This window comes from Argopecten irradians, chromosome 15 (assembly GCF_041381155.1).
Source record: "Argopecten irradians isolate NY chromosome 15, Ai_NY, whole genome shotgun sequence".
Taxonomy (NCBI): Eukaryota; Metazoa; Mollusca; class Bivalvia; order Pectinida; family Pectinidae; genus Argopecten; species Argopecten irradians.
Genome location: NC_091148.1, coordinates 5,876,075 through 5,897,118, shown reverse-complemented (window position 1 = coordinate 5,897,118; position 21,044 = coordinate 5,876,075). Strand labels below are relative to the sequence as shown.

The following is a 21,044-nucleotide window of genomic DNA, read 5'->3' as shown; positions in this document are numbered from 1 at the left end:
AACCGTACTTTGGAGATTGCGGTTGAAGTAACGCAGAGTTTGCGGTTATGAGCCGGAAAACGGAGGTAAGTCGGAAGAGAAAATGTCATATTTCTCACCAGGAAGCTTTTTTCAGAAATCTGAAGTGTGCACGGAGAACAGAGATGATATATCCAAAATCGGGAAGCGGTAACCTGTTTCTGTATGGCCCCAGTATTTCAAACACCTACGTACAGTGCATAATTTTTGCCACTTTTCGCCAATTGTCAAGTTCATATTCTCATGCTGCTTTACAAATCGAGTCTAGACCAATATCAAGTGATTATATTATAATTTCGAACCCTTGTAAACAGCCTCTCAAAAGATTTTCTAAATCTAATACCGGATGATTGAGAGATACGATTTTGAAAATGTGTCGGTAAAAGTAACGTCATTATTGCGGTTGACATAAAGTAGTTTTTCGTGGTTGCGGAAAATGTAAAGTAAAAAAGTAACGTCATTGATTGTTGCGGTTGGGATAAAGTAGGGTTTATGAGTGCGGATTGTCAGATGAGTCCTAAATGGACGAAATGATACCATCTGGTGCAGCTTATCCCCCTTTTCGACTTAATACATCGATTACTAAATTATTTATAATTAGGTGCCAGTCAACTGTGTATCTTTTTACATCGTTTTTTAGCAATGATTCAAGTGTTGTTAAGGTATAATTTATAATTAGGTTTCATTGATATCGGTTGAGAACCGGAAAATTTTCCTTCTTAGACACTAGTAAAATTATTGGCATTTTGGCGTCACTTTTTACTTCAATTCAATTTCAATTTTATTTTATTGCGCTTTTGTAAGTACACAAGTAATTTGATGGCAAATAACAAGACAGTAACAACAACAAAATCACACATTAATGACATATACATAATATCCGAATCACTTTATATAGCGAGCAAGGCTACTCTCCTCAGTTCCATCGACTGTATTATAAATAAGCATGAATCACGTATATATTTGTTGTCCTCGGATTTTAGAATATCAATTAATTTTTCTTTATCGGAGAGATTTTGATTTATATTATAGTTGGCAAGACATCTTACTCTTGCTTGCTGATTTAAAGAACAATGAAAAAAGAAGTGCTCTTCATTTTCCACCACCAAATATTTTTTACATAGTCTATGATTTCATAGGGATTTTTTTCATTCGCCCAGTTGCTATTTCTTAGTCATGTTCACATAATCTAAATTTAGCATATAAAACGCGTAGATTTTTTAAAGCGTAATAGGGACGTCGTCGTGGGACAAAATTTTACTAATGCCGAAGAAGGAAACATTTTTGTTTCTTGTCTGATTACCTTGATTCTGTTACGACAAACATAATTCTAAAAAAAAACGATGTATCGAGCATTAAAATCGGTAGATTATTTTTCGAAATATTGCCGAATATGACCAAAACACTCTGAGGTCATGGAAAATGGCAAATATCATCCGCCCATTATAGCTATTGAATGACCAAAAACCGCAACCTCATCCTTCAAAAATTCAATTCAGTATTTCATGGAAATTTCTTGACACAAACAAATGTCATTCAGTCGGGGTGTTTTTAGAACATCAACACACAAATGGAAAGTGTTTATATAAAAAAATATGGCTTAAAACATTATGAAATTTTGATTTGTTTACAAAAAAATCCGATTTCGATTTTTTGTCGTGGAGTGTTTGAACTCCACAAAAAACATCGACAATATGCGAAACATGCCTTGAATTCTTCAATGTGTGCTACAATCCGTGAGCGACTCAGTTTTTTGATAGATTCTCTAGAATTTCGCTATTTGACAATTTCGTGGACCTACCCTTTCAATTTTCCATCACCTTCCGGTGATAACCGCAAACTCTGCGTTACTTCAACCACAGGTGTTCGTTTCTAATATAAGTATAAGTATAATACTGGGTCAAGGTCTATAACTCGGCCGGCCATATAACACTACCCAATTTCAGAAAAAGTATGATTATTATCCAACCGTATAGAATATGATAATAGGAATACTCTCAATCGACAGCCAGATAATTTATCTTTAATTTGGTATATGATACAATATAAATCACGCCGTATAAATGTCACTAGGTATCCAGAAACATCGGAAAACAGCCAGATTTCAACTGGTCGGACACTGTGGTGTCCTCCGATAAACACGCCAGGGCTCTAATGCCTTGTAATGGGTAGCTCAAAAACCACTGCATGTCAACATTTCAGCTTCATAGGAATTAAAGTTTGGTAAAAAACAAACTTACCGGTATGTTAGTGTTTAACTATAAACCATCCATTTGCTCAATACAGCCTTTTGAAATTTCCGATTGAAAAAATGTGTGTCTCTAGCCGTCATGTTGATATGCGTGTAGTACATTTGTTTTCTCGGCGTTGATTGGTCAATTAATTTTCGAGAGCCAATCAACGCCAACAAAACAAATCTACTGCACACATACTTACATGGCGGCTAGAGACATAAATTTTTCAATCGGAAATTTCAAAGGGCTACGTTAGGCAAATGGATGGTATTTATCCATGGATTTACTAACCGGTAAGTTTGTTTTCTACCAAACTTTTATTCTTATGACGCTGAAGTGTTGACATGCAGTGGTTTTTGAGCTACCCATTAGAGCCCTGGCGTGTTTATCGGAGGACACCACAGTGTCCGACCAGTTGAAATCTGGCTGTTTTCCGATGTTTCTGGATACCTAGTGACATTTATACGGCATGATATATATTGTATCATATACCAAATTAAAGATAAATTATCTGGCTGTCGATTGAGAGTATTCCTATTATCATATCCTATACGGTTTGTTAATAATCATACTTTTTCTGAAATTGGGTAGTGTTATATGGCCGGCCGAGTTATAGACCTTGACCCAGTATTATACTTATACTTATATTAGAAACGAACACCTGTGCTTCAACCGCAATCTCCAAAGTACGGTTGGACACGGTGTGTATAGAGAAAGGAAAAGTATACAAGTGCAAGTTATTTCTTCATGCAAGATTATATACATTTGTTGATATTCGCTATCTTTTCATTTGTTTATGTTGATTTTGGACAAATAGTTTAAACTAGGGTTTACCCGTGTATTTTATAGCTCGCCCCTTGATGAGAGTGGGGAGTACGGAATCACCTTGGCGTCGACATAAATGGCGTTGAAATTGATCAGGTTAAGGTTTTGGATTTCAGCCCCCGAATGATATAACCCTGCATATCAATAGGTTTTTGGACACCAACTCGCAGTTGTTTGGGAAATCAACTGAATTTGAAGATGTTCTCAGGATTACTCCTGATGGATGAAAGTGTTAGTAATGAATGATACAGAAGGTCAAGGATAAATATTTCCTGAAAACAGTCCTATACAATTTATAAAAAAAAATGCGGTTTGATGCGATTGAAGAAGGGTGTGTGTGTATTTCAACATGTCGGTCGGAGTTGCCAGCCTTCGTATGTAGAGTTACATGTAACCAACAGCCCTATTCTGTTACAATTTTTATGGTAACTTTGTATAATAATTTGTGTTCGTAACAACTGGCATTGATTTCTACAATAATTTTGGATTCTGATTATTGTGATGGGTATGGAGAATCAATAAAAGGGAGAAACTATTGGGTTTTACCCATGTTTTTTATTGTGATCAAAACAAGCTCTGCAACAAGGCGACAAGTGGTAAATAAATTTAATAAAACTTGAAATGTTCACATGGATATAAATACATATACGACTATGACGTTTATAGAAACAAGAGGCCCAAAGGGCCTTAACGGTCATCTGACTACCTTGGCAATAGTAAAATTAATTGTATATGGTGTCACTTTGTCAGGACCATGTTAGGATCATTTTTTCAATTTCTTTCAACAAATTTAATTTCAAACAAGAGGCCCAAGGGCCTTAACATATAGGAAATTAATTAGATATAGTGTCATGGTAGCCATCTTCGATTTGGGATCAACCAGAGATGTAACAACACATTGTCGGGACCATGTCAGGATCATCTCATGCAAGTTTCAGCCAAATTGCACCGGTAGAACTTGCGAAGAAGTTCAAAATGTGTTTTCAAGATGGCGGCTTTGGCGGCCATCTTGGATTTCGGATCGACCCGAAATATAACAACACTTTGTCAGGACCATGTCAGGATCATTTCATGCAAGTTTCAGCCTAATCGCACCGGTAGAACTTGAGAAGAATTTCAAAATGTGTTTTCAAGATGGCGGCGGTTGCGGCCATCTTGGATTTCGGATCGACCCGAAAAATAACAACACTTTGTCGGGACCATGTCAGGATCATTTCATGCAAGTTTCAGCCAAATCGCACCGGTAGAACTTGAGAAGAAGTTCAAAATGTATTTTCAAGATGGCGGCTGTGGCGGCCATCTTGGATTTCGGATCGACCCAAAAAAATAACAACACTTTGTCAGGACCATGTCAGGATCATTTCATGCAAGTTTCAGCCAAATCGCACCGGTAGAACTTGAGAAGAAGTTCAAAATGTATTTTCAAGATGGCGGCTGTTGTGGCCATCTTGGATTTCGGATCGACCCAAAAAATAACAACACTTTGTCAGGACCATGTCAGGATCATTTCATGCAAGTTTCAGCCAAATCGCAGTGGTAGAACTTGAGAAGAAGTTCAAAATGTGTTTTCAAGATGGCGGCTGTGGCGGCCATCTTGGATTTCGGATCGACCCAAAAATAACAACACTTTGTCGGGACCATGTCAGGATCATTTCATGCAAGTTTCAGCCAAATCGCACCGGTAGAACTTGAGAAGAAGTTCAAAATGTATTTTCAAGATGGCGGCTGTGGCGGCCATCTTGGATTTCGGATTGACCCGAAAAATAACAACACTTTGTTGGGACCGTGTCAGGATCATTTCATGCAAGTTTCAGCCAAATCGCACCAGTAGAACTTGAGAAGAAGTTCAAAATGTGTTTTCAAGATGGCGGCTGTGGCGGCCATCTTGGATTTCGGATTGACCCGAAATATAACAACACTTTGTCGGGACCATGTCATGATCATTTCATGCAAGTTTCAGCCAAATCGCACCAGTAGAACTTGAGAAGAAGTTCAAAATGTGTTTTCAAGATGGCGGCTGTGGCGGCCATCTTGGATTTCGGATCGACCCGAAAATAACAACACTTTGTCGGGACCATGTCAGGATCATTTTGCAAGTTTCAGCCAAATCGCACCGGTAGAACTTGAGAAGAAGTTCAAAATGTATTTTCAAGATGGCGGCTTTGGCGGCCATCTTGGATTTCGGATTGACCAAAATAACAACACTTTGTCGGGACCGTGTCAGGATCATTTCATGCAAGTTTCAGCCAAATCGCACCGGTAGAACTTGAGAAGAAGTTCAAAATGTGTTTTCAAGATGGCGGCTGTGGCGGCCATCTTGGATTTCGGATCGACCCGAAATATAACAACACTTTGTCGGGACCATGTCAGGATCATTTCATGCAAGTTTCAGCTAAATCGCACCGTAGAACTTGAGAAGAAGTTCAAAATGTGAAAAGTTAACGCACGGCGGACGGCGCACGGCGCACGGCAGGCGGACGGCGGACGGCGGACGACGACGGACGAAACATGACGACTATAGGTCATCCTGACCCTTCGGGTCAGATGACCTAAAAATGACTAATCAAACATCAAAATGGTTTGCCACATAAAGAGCAGAGCAGTTGGACGAGTTTCTAGCTGATAAAGCACAGGAAAATCTGCAAAATCACAGAATGGACATATTGTTATATTGTTCGGTGGGCAGCATACATTTTTAAATGTATTCAATACAATTAACAATAAAATGGCTTGTTACATGCATAATTAACAATAAAAAGCTTTAGTAATGAAACAGAAATCTAAGCCCACAGATTAACATTCTAATGTGTCAGAGTTACTTCCCTTCGATGTCAGAGTTACTTCCCTTTGAAGGGGGAGGAACTCTGACAGATCAGACTGAAGGATTAAGAAAGCAATGTACATGTAATACCATATAGCAGGTTATTTTCACAGACCAAACTTTTTGTGATATGACCTAAAAACGAGACAATCCAATTTTATCAGTTTAAATTTTCATGATATAAATTTAATATTGTTCAGCTATATCTCAATATTTCGCAGATCAAATTTTCGCAATCATAGCAATGTTCCACAACATCAAGAAAATATCCTACTCGATAAAATATTCGGCTATACGGTAAAAATTTAATGTGCACAGAAAAGAAATATAAAACTGATGGAGATCTGGAAAAGACATTTCTCATTTGATATCAAATCACATACACCCGCTATCTGATATATACACACACATACTAATGAAACTTGTCAAGAACACCCAATAGTTGTATGAACACATACTATTACCGCTGTTAGATACAAAATAATCTGACTACCATTTTTACATTCACATTCAACGCTATTAGTCAATTCAACTTGTAAAAATTGTGAACACATAATGGACTATGGGCAATGTTTATCATATAAGATGATCGTATATACAATGTACCTTTAAGGATGTGCTCTTTATTACTCCTTGATGAAAAATGCCCAAATTTTCACATTTGTATAATCTTTGCATATTTTGAATGGTTACCATGGCAACTACATTAACAATGATTCCTGATGAGAGCAATAATGGGTTGAATACCTTATCACACATACAATATGTGTACACTTATGTTTGAGGCACCCATAATTGAATGACTGTTAGGGAATACATTTTCAGGTCAAATGTCAATCTGTTATGTCACAAAAACATCACAATATGAAATCTTATTTGTGTTGTTGCTTATGGTCTACAAAATTGATAGATTTCAATATTTTTCCTTGCATCAAATTCGCCACTTTAGTAAATCTGTGATAATAAAGTGTGTTATAAAACTAGATTAATATTTCAAATAAGCTGGCTATTTTTCTCACTATTGATTATAGCACATTGGTATTTGACCCACTCTTGGTTTTTAGTGATATAGCTCTAATACCAACCGACCGATTAATTGATCATCTGTCGGAATACTCCAAAAGGGAACTTGTTTCTAATTATTTATTTTTTGTTCGCCACAGACTCGCAGAAAATGAAATAAATCTAATATGAAAGTAAACTCATGACAAAATCTTTGTGCAAAATAAATATACAAATAATTCTAAAGCGACAGTTGGAATGCTGATAATTACATAAATACTAACATGTATAATATAAGTTAAGGACTTTTGTTCTGTCTTTCTGATCTAACAAAGTTACTTCCCTTTATTTCACTCCATCATCCAAGCCGTATACTGACTTATACTTCCCTTAATTTCACTCGGTCAGTGTGACCAAGAGAAGTTACTCTGATAGATCATGATTTGGTGTAAAAAGGAATGCTGATATGTGTATATATATAAATAGTAGCATGTATAATATACCAAACTAACTAATTCACCCCTGAAAGTTCATAATGAACTGTTCCATCGTTTGAATAAGAAGAGTTCAAATTTGTCTACAGGAGTGAACGAGTTAAAACACTTATGGTTCTGTTAGGAAATATATTTAAATGATAAGCTGATTGTCACTGACTTCATACTTATTTACCTAAACTAAACATCATTAAACATTACCGAGACTCAATCAACAAGGGGGAATAACTTTTTAAAATGAAAAAAACCAGTTATATTTTTTTACTAGGCAATCAGTACACATGATATAAAAAAAATCATTACACAGAATATAAATTTTGAGATTTACATCCAATTTTCATTAAAAAAATAATTATAGACATTATGCTTTGTCTTGGAGACATTGGAATGTCGAGAGTATGAAATATAATAAAACTCATTGTAAATAAAATGGGGACATCTACGGTATAATATAGTGTCAACTTCTTAAAAGATTAATATTCTTTTTTTTTTGTCTCTTGTGTAAGCTTCAACAGATCACTGATATGAAGTCAATTCTGCTGACCATACCGTATACTCCAGGGGTTACTATCACTGTTGTTATATCCACCCCATCCTCGATACTCCAGGGGTTACCATCATTGTCGTTATATCCTTGATACTCCAGGGGTTACTATCACTGTTGTTATATCCATCCCATCCATGATACTCCATGGGTTACTATCACTGTCATTATATCAAACCCATTATCAATATTTTAGGGGTTACTATCACTGACGTTATATCCATCCCATTATCAATACTCCAGAGGTTACTTTCACTGACGTTATATCCACCAATCCTCGTTACTCCAGGGGTTACTATCACTGTCGTAATATCCACCCCATCCTCGATACTTCAGGGGTTACTATTACTGTCATTATATCAAACCCATCCTCAATATTTCAGGGGTTACTATCACTGATGTTATATCCACCCTATCCTCGATACTCCAGGTGTTACTATCTCTATCATTATATCCACATCCTCAAGATCCCAGTGGTTACTACCACTGTAGTTACATATCCATTAACTTATCATCCTGTGCAATTAAAGCTCATGTATTTCAAAATTAGAATTCGCAAAAAATAAATTATCATGAAAAACTTCTGACTACAAGAACACAAACGTTTTTAAATGAAAATTTCAAAAGAAATAGCAATTATAAAAATGTGACATGAAAACATTGTACAAAGTAATCATAAAAATAAATAAATAAAATAAAATGCTTTTAGATTTCCATGTGACTACTGGTAAATCTTTTACAAGACTACACTATCCACACTATCCTCGTCTGCCCCGTGTGTGGAATCTTTGAGGAAACACATCGGTAGCGTTCGTCAGACCGTGTCGTCCATACACACTTGTCCTATAAAGCATGTGCTCCATGAACGCCATTGTAGCTGCATCCACGTGGTGATAGGAAACTGTGAACTGGCTACAGCAATCAGCTCCCTAAAAATAGCAACCAATCAAATTACAGTTAAAACTGTAAACTGGCTACAGCAATCAGCTCCCTAAAAATAGCAACCAATCAAATTACAGTTAAAACTGTGAACTGGCTACAGCAATCAGCTCCCTAAAAATAGCAACCAATCAAATGACAGTTAAAACTGTAAACTGGCTACAACATTCAGCTCCCTAAAAATAGCAACCAATCAAATTACAGTTAAAACTGTGAACTGGCTACAGCAATCAGCTCCCTAAAAATAGCAACCAATCAAATGACAGTTAAAACTGTAAACTGGCTACAACATTCAGCTCCCTAAAAATAGCAACCAATCAAATTACAGTTAAAACTGTAAACTGGCTACAAAATTCAGCTCCCTAAAAATAACAACAAATCAAATTACAGTTAAAACTGTAAACTGGCTACAGCAATCAGCTCCCTAAAAATAGCAACCAATCAAATTACAGTTAAAACTGTGAACTGGCTACAGCAATCAGCTCCCTAAAAATAGCAACCAATCAAATGACAGTTAAAACTGTAAACTGGCTACAACATTCAGCTCCCTAAAAATAGCAACCAATCAAATTCAAGTTAAAACTGTGAACTGGCTACAGCAATCAGCTCCCTACAAATAGCAAACAATCAAATGACAGTTAAAACTGTAAACTGGCTACAACATTCAGCTCCCTAAAAATAGCAACCAATCAAATTAAAGTTAAAACTGTGAACTGGCTACAGCAATCAGCTCCCTAAAAATAGCAACCAATCAAATTACAGTTAAAACTGTAAACTGGCTACAGCAATCAGCTCCCTAAAAATAGCAACCAATCAAATTACAGTTAAAACTGTGAACTGGCTACAGCAATCAGCTCCCTTAAAATAGCAACCAATCAAATGACAGTTAAAACTGTAAACTGGCTACAAAATTCAGCTCCCTAAAAATAACAACAAATCAAATTAAAGTTAAAACTGTAAACTGGCTACAGCAATCAGCTCCCTAAAAATAGCAACCAATCAAATTACAGTTAAAACTGTAAACTGGCTACAACATTCAGCTCCCTAAAAATAGCAACCAATCAAATTAAAGTTAAAACTGTGAACTGGCTACAGCAGTCAGCTCCCTAAAAATAGCAACCAATCAAATTACAAGAGGCCTTAACGGTCACCTGAGTACAGATATAAAATGAAACAAAGACATAAAGACACTATATACTGGCTCTTGATGTCGGTCAGTGATTTTCTAAATTTGACTTTTTAATCTATGAAGAGTATTTGCTTCCACCAAACCTGTGAACTCAAAAAGAAATTTTTTGAAATTTTAGTCCTTTTTACCCTGTTTTGTCCCGCACCTCTGGTCCCCTAGGGGATCAGCGAGGAATGATATGGATATTAAACTTCTTTATCTCAGGCTTATAATTAACTCCTATCAAGTTTGACTCATTTCCTATGGAAATTGAACAAAAAATGTTCATAAATGTGTTTTATCTATATAAACTAAAGAAATCTTGACCCCTTCCCAGGGGGTAATGTGAGACCCAGGGTGATATAATTCTCAATTTTATAAAACACCTTAAGACCTTTCCATCTACAAAGAGTATTTGATTCTACCAATTCCAGAATTTTAGAAGAAAATTTTGGAAGTTTTAGCCTATTAGACCCCTTTTGGCCCTGTTCCTCTGCCCCCAGGGGGTCAGCCAGGACCAATATGCATATGATGTTAAAATGCTATCCTAGGCTAATAATTCTAACCAATTTTGACTCGTTTACTCTGAATTTTGAGCAAAAAATGCCCATTAATGTGCTTTCCCATATAAACTATAGTAAACTTAACCACCTCCCCAGGGAGAAACGTGAGACCCCAGGATTATATAATTCACAATTATTGTAAAGACCTTTCAATCAATGAAAAGTATTTGATTCTACCATTTCCAGAATTTCAAAAGATGATTTTTGAAGTTTTAGCCTATTTGACCTCTTTTGACAGTTCCCCTAAGGCCCCTGGGGGTCAGTCATGGGAAATTTGTAAATAGGATTCAATGGCCATCTTATTCTGATAATTCTGACAACATTTGAATTATTTCCTATTACAAATAACCAAAAAATGCTCAAAATTGTGTTTTCCCTATATAAACTTCAGTAAACTTAACCTCCACCCAAGGGGGAAACGTGAGACCCAAGGGTCATATAATTTACAATTTTTGTAAAGGACCTTAAAGTGTACTCGGAATAAATTGGTATATAAGGCTTGATAAATGCGTCTTTGGATAAAATTTAGAATGGAGAAAGTACGAGTTTCATAGCGATTACGGCATTAGAGATAATACAACTTTTCTCTCAAACACACCTGAAGCCCCAAGCCATTGACCCCGATTCGGGACCCCTGACCTGTGACGTCACGAGGACAACGGGACCTATTCTACTCGCATAAGATAGAGAGGCGATTTTTGGTGTCTGCCATCTAATATAAACTATCTGTTTGTAAATATCGATTTTGAAGACACAAATACCTGTGTTCATGTCCGATACCTATTTGATATCATCCTTAATAAGATATGAGTTTGAAAAACGCTTGAAAACAGCGATTTATACCATGCATACATGTATATTGATGTACCTGTCTTAGATAAATGAACATCTCTACGCAATTACTGCATAATTATACACAATAAAATGTTCATAATAATCCACATACGTTGTATATCTGCGGTGGTTGGAACCACATATATGTGAATACTATATCAAGGATTCTTGATTATGTTATATTATCCAAAGCCCGACTCGGGTATTTGAATGATTACTCAGGTCAAACCCGCTTAACATATTTCTGATTTTTTTTTTATATAACCTGCCCATACGATTAAGTTATGATTCCAAACAGAATTTTTTGCATATATGTAAATGCATCTACTAATTGCGTTATATCTGAAATCGATCTATTTGTTTTTTGACAAAATACATTCAGCTTACATATAATACAGTACACTCGACGACTTGTTGATATTTCGCTCAATTTCATTCATTAGTGTCTTTCATTGAAAAATAAGTCATGCACGGGTCAGACGAAAACAATGAGACTGAAGATGTCTATGTGACAAGTCTAATCCAAGTAGCAGATATCAAGTACAGAACAAAAACAGAACTGTCATTCCAAATAGCCAATGTCGTGCTGCGTTAACCTCTATACCTGTATACAGCAGTAACTTAACCGCGTAGTCAACCAAGACTAATGAGGGGGCTAACCAGATTACATAAGAAAGGTGTTTAGTGACCTATCACGCTTTGTTGATTAGCTCGCATTAGGTCTCAAAAGTAAGATCACAGGTAAGTTAGCGATGGACCATCATGTAATTGTTGTGTAATGTAATATTTGTTTACAATTAAAAATCCTTGGTTTACAGTAAAATAGACCATTCCAACATAACATATAACAAGTGTATCAATTACTAGATGTACAGTATATATTTCAGAAAGACTCATTATACATTTGTCTTGTATATATGTTCTGGTTACACGTAAATGTATTTTTATAACAAAAACTACAAAATTATTTACAAATGGCATGTCGAGAAAGAACAATGCAAATATAATGCTCAACGGATGACGACGAACCAAAGGCGATTAGAATAGGTCACCATGAGATTTCTTCTCAGGTGACCTAAAAAGTAGCAATCAGCTCCCTAAAATAGCGACCTATCAAATTAAAGTTAAAACTGTGAACTGGCTACAGCAATCAGCTCCCTAAAATTGAAACCAATCAAAATTAAAATCATCCTTGATACTCCAGTGGTTCTATCACTTATGATTTCTACACCCCTGGTCTATCTCAGAAGAAGGCAACAGAACGAACAGGTAATTTAGTCCTTTGATGTACATCAAAGGAGTCGTATAACGGTACACTGTGGTTGAATGTGTGGCTTTGAAGCTGGGCGTTGCTCTCTCTGTATAGTCTTCAAAGGAAATTTTTGCTGGCCTGTGATTGGTTCAGATTTGTTCACCTGAGCTGCCTTCAAGTTTTGATGATAGGAAATTGAACTTGCTACAGCTGTCATCTCCCTAACAAGAGGCCCAAAGGGCCTTAACGGTCATCTGACTACCTTGGCAATAGTAAAATTAATTTCATATGGTGTCACTTTGTCAGGACCATGTCAGGATCATTTTCCATTCCCTACAACAAATTTTATATGAAACAAGGGGCCCAAGGGCCTTAGCATGTAGGAAATTAATCAGATATAGTGTCATGGTAGCCTTCTTTGATTTGGGATCAACCAGACCTGTAACAATACTTCGTCGAACCATGTCAAGATCATCTCATGCAGATGAAGTTTCAGCCAAATCGACCAGGTAGAACTTGAGAAGAAGTTCAAAATGTGTTTTCAAGATGGCGGCTTTAGCGGCAATCTTGGATTACGGATCGACCCGAAAAATAACAACACTTTGTCGGGACCATATCAGGATCATTTCATGCCAGTTTCAGCCAAACCGCACCAGTAGAACTTGAGAAGAAGTTCAAAATGTGTTTTCAAGATGGCGGCAGTGGCGGCCATCTTGGATTTTGAATCGACCCGAAAAATAACAACACTTTGTCGGGACCTGTCAGGATCATTTCATGCAAGTTTCAGCCAAATCGCACTGGTAGAACTTGAGAAGAAGTTCAAAATGTGTTTTCAAGGTGGCGGCCATCTTGGATTTTCGGATCGACCCGAAAAATAACAACACTTTGTCAGGACCATGTCAGGATCATTTCATGCAAGTTTCAGCCAAAACGCACGAGTAGAACTTGAGAGGAAGTTCAAAATGTGTTTTCATGATGGCGGCTGTGGCGGCCATCTTGGATCGACCCGAAAAATAACAACACTTTGTTGGGACCATGTCAGGATCATTTCATGCAAGTTTCAGCCAAATCGCACTGGTAGAACTTGAGAAGAAGTTCAAAATGTGTTTTCAAGGTGGCGGCCATCTTGGATTTCGGATCGACCCGAAAAATAACAACACTTTGTCGGGACCATGTCAGGATCATTTCATGCAAGTTTCAGCCAAATCACACTGGTAGAACTTGAGAAGAAGTTCAAAATGTGAAAAGTTAACGCACGGCGCACGGCCGACGACAACGAACGAAACATGACGACTATAGGTCATCCTGACCCTTCGGGTCAGATGACCTATAAATAGCAGTAATGCAATAATTTGATTATAAATATCACCATAACGTGACCCCCACTGGAATGTTGTCAGATTCTCTATGAAACAGAGTAGGTAGATATAAGAATCCATATTTTTATAAAAATTTATAATTACCTTCCCAACTCCGTTTTGAGAGTATAAGTTGAGGTATCCCGGGGGAATGCCCCAAACATGCTGCCATGGTTTATCTGTATGGAATGTCTCCCTGTTGTACTTATCCAGTGAACTGAAAACTTGTACGCCCGACGCCTCTAAACATCTCCCGATCTCAACATCCTCGTCACCACCATCCTCTAGACAGGCGTCACGCTGAAATCCCTGCTCCACGACTTGTTTCAGAGCCTGTTTATTAATAACATATCCAGCCCCACCACTCATGTAGCCCTGGTCAATGTGCATTTTGAAGTGATATCCCAGATATCCTGCTTTGTCTGTTGGATAATGGGACAATAAATATCTCAGATTTTCCATTATCACATATGTATCATCGTCTGCCTTTAAGAACCAATCGTAGCTGTTTATGAAGTGTTGGTAGGAATACTTGATAGCGGCACGCACCTTCCCAGTCAAGTGATATTTACTCTCGCCAACAGAGCAGGTCGACAGTAGGTCAGGTGCCCTGTGTTTGGTACACAACACGTATAAAACTTTGTTACAGCGTCTCGCCCAGGTGTTGTTCACGATTTGAGACTTCCCAGCGAGCTTTCCCTCCGTAGTCAGTATAAAGCACACCACTTTGACCTTCTGGAACAACTGGTCTGCCTGTGTGTTGTCTATATACACTGAAAGAGATGAAAGAAACTTATAGAAAGTAATGATGTCTGCTTACGATGCTCCACCGTCGACAGAGCATAAACAATACTCATCATTTGAACAATAATTGGGGTTAAATCATGTATATAAATGTCTAATGAACACAGAAAATATTATGAGATAATTTACTTTGCTTTTGATGCGAGAATAATTATTACTTTATTCTATAAAGGACATAGTGCCACAGATTTCTTCGAGACGCAATTAATTATTATTAAATCTTTTTATCTTGAACTAAAATCAGAAGCTCATACTTTTTCAATGGTGGTAATGGTGTAAAGTAAGTAAATTTGTAACTGAAGAAAAATACTAAATTAAAAACAATTTTTCTGCTCCTGTTTTTTTATTGAGAAAAAATACCATTTGTCAGCGGTGGCGCATCTTTAAACTAAAATATTATTGTTGTTATTTTTGATGTTTTCTGATTGATCACTGGCAGGTCTTGACAAAATGCAATGTCAGCCTGAGAGCAATAAACACCTGCTCAGAGGTTAAATTCTAAATATATCAGGGATTCCTTGTGTTAACCTACATAAAAGTCAATAATTGTATAATACCCTTGAGGAATAGGAGGTGGATGACAGATATTTCTGTTCCATTTAAAAATGGCAGTAAAATATTAAAATAAATTTTTAATTTTCACAGGGAAGATATTTTCACAATTTCACGGAACATTGCTGTGATCATAAAAATTTGATCTGCTAAATACTGAGAAATGAATGAATTATAAATGAATACCCTTATAGCCCAATCAAGCAATTCTAAAACCTCTAAAATATGAATTTAATATTTTAGTACAAAACACCAAATCAAATACAGTAAAATATCATTGCCTCTGTTTTCTTATATCAAGTAGTTGTGGGATGCAATGAGAGGGTAAAGGCATATATTTATTATACATGTATAGGCAATGCCATCCTCCATACTCCAAGGGTTACTATCACTGACGTTACATCCACCCCTGGTCTAGTAAAACTGGTTGTACCAGAAGATACAGATGATTTGATTTTTTGATGTACATCAAAGGAATTGTATAATGGTACACTGTGGTTGACTGTATTGCTTTGAAGTCAGGGGTTGATCTCTCTATAATCTTCAAAGGAAATCCCTACAGGTCTGTGATTGGTCAATTTTTTCTCTCTTGAACTGCCTCAAGATTTTCTATGAGATAGTCCAGGGGTGTTAGATTGTAAGTGATTGTAATCCCTGGAGTATCAAGGATGAAGCAATGCTATATACTGATATATTCATGAGACATATTTCGTGGCATGGACATAACAATGACAAAACTACTCACGTGATGACTCGTCTTTATACTGCTCTGCTAATGTCTTTATGTCTATCTTCCAAACATAGCCTCTCACTTTAGTGCTAAAATCTGTAATCATACATCACATCATAAACTTGGTGCCATATTCGGCCCAAAATAAAATTGAACAACAATAAGAAGGGTGCTTAATTTAACTTTGAACTAGCATTTCATTTTTTTTTTCAATCTGCATTTCATTTGAGGTCATAGACATTGTGAGCTCATTAATGCGGAAAGAGTGCTTATAAGGATGGAGGTAGTAAGTCAGTCAAATACAATATACATGTATAGGATGGAGGCAGTAAGTCAGTCAAATACAATATACATGTATAGGATGGAGGCAGTAAGTCAGTCAAATACAATATACATGTATAGGATGGAGGCAGTAAGTCAGTCAAATACAATATACATGTATAGGATGGAGGCAGTAAGTCAGTCAAATACAATATACATGTATAGGATGGAGGTAGTAAGTCAGTCAAATACAATATACATGTATAGGATGGAGGCAGTAGGTCAGTCAAATACAATATACATGTATAGGATGGAGGCAGTAAGTCAGTCAAATACAATATACATGTATAGGATGGAGGCAGTAAGTCAGTCAAATACAATATACATGTATAGGATGGAGGCAGTAAGTCAGTCAAATACAATATACATGTATAGGATGGAGGCAGTAAGTCAGTCAAATACAATATACATGTATAGGATGGATGGAGGCAGTAAGTCAGTCAAATACAATATACATGTATAGGATGGAGGCAGTAAGTCAGTTCAAATACAATATACATGTATAGGATGGAGGCAGTAAGTCAGTCAAATACAATATACATGTATAGGATGGAGGCAGTAAGTCAGTCAAATACAATATACATGTATAGGATGGAGGCAGTAAGTCAGTCAAATACAATATACATGTATAGGATGGAGGCAGTAAGTCAGTCAAATACAATATACATGTATAGGATGGAGGCAGTAGGTCAGTCAAATACAATATACATGTATAGGATGGAGGCAGTAGGTCAGTAAATACAATATACATGTATAGGATGTAGGCAGTAAGTCAGTCAAATAAAATATACATGTATAGGATGGAGGCAGTAGGTCAGTCAAATACAATATACATGTATATAGTCAGTCAAATACAATATACATGTATGGGATGGAGGCAGTAAGTCAGTCAAATACAATATACATGTATAGGATGGAGGCAGTAAGTCAGTCAAATACAATATACATGTATAGGATGGAGGCAGTAGGTCAGTCAAATACAATATACATGTATAGGATGGAGGCAGTAGGTCAGTCAAATACAATATACATGTATAGGATGGAGGCAGTAAGTCAGTCAAATACAATATACATGTATAGGATGGAGGCAGTAAGTCAGTCAAATACAATATACATGTATAGGATGGAGGTAGTAAGTCAGTCAAATACAATATACATGTATAGGATGGAGGTAGTAAGTCAGTCAAATACAATATACATGTATAGGATGGAGGCAGTAAGTCAGTCAAATACAATATACATGTATAGGATGGAGGCAGTAAGTCAGTCAAATACAATATACATGTATAGGATGGAGGCAGTAAGTCAGTCAAATACAATATACATGTATAGGATGGAGGCAGTAAGTCAGTCAAATACAATATACATGTATAGGATGGAGGAAGTAGGTCAGTCAAATAAAATATACATGTACATGTATGTTTGTTCTATGTTGTTTTATAGCAATTCAGGATACAATTTTGTGAATGTAATAGTACCGTATTAGCCTTATAAGCCCCCAGGGAGCTTCAATAATTGTAACAAAGGGGCCACTTATCAGTGAACCAAAACATCAGTTGTGGACGGAAAACGTCAGCCATATTTCAAAAAAAATCTGTACTCATCAGTCATGGTACATTAATATCTGTTACAGTAAACATGCATACATCGTCGGAGACCCACGGGTGATCGCACTACACTACACTTATCACCCGTGGGCAAACTCATCGTAAAATCCTCGTAGGTTATTGATATGCATGAAGAATTTGATTGGTTCCAGTACGTTATTGCGATGGGATGTCATCCAATCAGAGTAAGCGTAATATACAGTATACGGCAGCAGAAACAAGGATGGCCAACACTTGCACCTGGCAAATGTTTGGGTACACGATACTGTGAGCGCACGAGAAGTGTATACATGTGCGTGTATGGGTCAGGTAAACAATGAACAAAAGCGTTGTTAGCTTCGTTCATAGCAGTATAGGACTTTATTAGGTATTTCTTTAATAATATTATGCTTTATTGGGGCAGAAATAGGTATTTCAAGTGTTTTATGCTAATACCGTAGCCTTAATGTTATTAGGTATAAGGTATTAATTAGGGCATACGTATGTTGTAGCTCAACGTCATGGAGCCAACACCGCCTTGACATACATATTGTAACCATGCAAACACAGCTGGTTAACACTCACCTTGGTCAACAACTCCATTCTACCCTTGGTGTCATACCTCCATCCTCACCATACTACCATGACCTATGTGGTCACATGAGATAGTATTGGAAGATAGATATCTGTATGATTTGTCCTTGATCGTTTCTATACAAAACTTGCTTGTTTTTATGGCCGCCGCCATTTTTTGTTTATCTTCAAGCTAATAAACCAGCCTTCATTCTGAAGAGTTCCGAACTATTAATCGAGTATTCTAATTGGTCAATACTAGTATGTGAATTAGCATATTCTACGAGGATTTTATGATGAGTTTGCCCACGAGTGATAAGTGTAGCATAGTGTAGTGCGATCATTCATGGGTCACCAACGATGACATACATATGGCTTTTATCCTTTTAGATGTTGTGATTTACATGCAAAAGACTTGCAAATTCATGTAATATGGGATATAATGCTGATGTTAGCGGCATCACATGTTGAAAAACATTGTCAAATCAATGAAAAGGGGCATTTATACAACTTCCAATCTTCTCCAGAAAATGGAAGGGGCACTAATGGGGGAGGGGCGCTAATGACAGCGAATATGGTAGGTATTTACAAATATAGGCAATATGTTTCAAGATAACATTCTGATTTATTGACTTACTTCCCTTCATTTCACTACATCAAAACAAGTTAGACTACGATTTGCAGAAATAATAAACTGTATTTCTTTTATTACTTTAATCCTCACCTTCATCAAGACAGGCAATGAAGACCGAGCACATGGAGACGACTGCCACGACAGCCAGGTTACGTAGGTACAGTCTCCAAAACGGTTTGTGCTTCCACACAAAATGCTTTATTCTGAAACAAAATCCAAAAATGAAGATCTAAATTTATTATTTCATCTAAAGCATTGGATCATATAAATACCCCTCCTTATTCAGCAAACTTTAACATACAAACCTGTCTATAAAGACCATCCATGGGGAAAACAAAATGGTCACTATAGCTCTTTATACAATACATAGAGCAAATTGTGTTGGAATTAACCATTTAGAACCCTTAAATAAAGTGGTCTTATCAAGAAGGTGGTCTTTATACAGAGGTAGTCGCTAATGCAGGTTTGGTTGTACAATTATAATATATAAATGATCACTGATTAGAAAAAATGTCTTTCGGGATGTGTCAAAGATACAGGTAAGAGCTGTAGTTACCATGTATTGGGAGAACTCTTAGCAGTTGTTAAGTTGGATTTTGTGTACCTGAAACAGTGGTTAACAAGCTCGCCACTCTAGTAACAGAGGAGACAGTGCAGCAGCCAGAACAGAGATTGAATCCGAAACGTCTTACACTATTGCTAGATGTTCTACCGACTGTTCTACCTGGTCACAGATGAATGAGATGATCGACTCAGTCCAATGCCACTACATTCTTCCCTCCTTTCACCAAGTCTTTCAATGGGCCTCAGAAATTTTAATACTATCTAAATCATCATTTAAAATTTTGATATCAGAAATCGTGAACTTTGCTTGGGATAGAACTATATATACCTAGTCTTCATGTCTCTTGATAGAAGTCTCATGATACATCTGTCATCTCGCACCTTTTACATAACCTAAAAACAAAAACAGAAATATTGCTTAGATAAGGTTTTTTTAGTATCATTAGTTCATAGCATAGCATACTCCAACAATGTTAGAGGTATAGCACGACGAGACACTTTTGGAACATTACGTCGTGACAGACAGCAAAATAACGTCCGATAAAAAAACGGCTGACCATGGCCAGTCGACTCTGATGTTATGGATTTATGCATAGCAATTAGCAGAACAAACTGAAGGCTCTGTTTATTTATAAAATAATCCTAAATAAATTTAATTTTAAAGAGAAGATCAGTGCCTTCTACAATAATTAGATAATCGCGACTTGCACTGTTTGGGAAGCTTAAACTGGTATTATCCGACGTTATTTAGCCACAGGCGTCTACTTCTGGTTTGATAAAAAATATAATAACCTACCCCTACTATAGTAGGGTAAGGACATTGTATTTTTCCAAAACCAAATGTAGACGCCTGTGATTTAGCTGACAACGCTGCACCTGTGGAAAGAAATTATCATAAATTCAATTGTATTTGTCCTTTATTAACAATTTAGTTTAAAAAAATATCAAAATTATGTCTTTTAATTAAGTTAATGCCGAAGCAATGCGTTTGCCACGTATATCTGCCTTATCTTTTGTTTCTACAGATTTACAACACACCTGGACACGAACTGTGTCAACTGCCAAACAAATCCATGTTGGTATTTCTACTTCCGGTCATTAAGAGTGATCTCCCTTACTTACTCAGGTGAGAAGGGCTCCAAACGGGAAAACCTTGGGAAGGCAACAATTTAAAACTTGATTTTTTTTACTGTTTCAGATTTTGAAATGTATGCTTTGAAATTGCGAA

General features: G+C 36.7%; 1 protein-coding gene across 3 annotated transcripts; it reads right to left on the bottom strand.

Moving 5' to 3' along the window:
* Positions 1-5,283: 5,283 nt before the first annotated feature.
* On the bottom strand, positions 5,284-20,971 carry LOC138308527 (glycoprotein-N-acetylgalactosamine 3-beta-galactosyltransferase 1-like). 3 transcript variants are annotated; one of them, XM_069249543.1, is made up of 6 exons: positions 20,855-20,971; positions 20,145-20,209; positions 19,343-19,455; positions 16,154-16,234; positions 14,158-14,825; positions 5,284-8,867 (listed from the first exon to the last, which is right to left on the bottom strand). In XM_069249543.1, exons 2-6 carry the CDS (start codon positions 20,174-20,176, stop codon positions 8,697-8,699), a joined length of 1,065 nt encoding a protein of 354 aa, XP_069105644.1. In that variant the 5' UTR covers positions 20,177-20,209; positions 20,855-20,971; the 3' UTR covers positions 5,284-8,696. The 3 variants fall into 3 exon arrangements, with proteins under 3 accessions (XP_069105644.1, XP_069105646.1, XP_069105645.1); XM_069249545.1 differs by lacking the exon at positions 5,284-8,867 and adding an exon at positions 8,874-9,735; XM_069249544.1 differs by lacking the exon at positions 5,284-8,867 and adding an exon at positions 12,541-12,600.
* Positions 20,972-21,044: the final 73 nt, after the last annotated feature.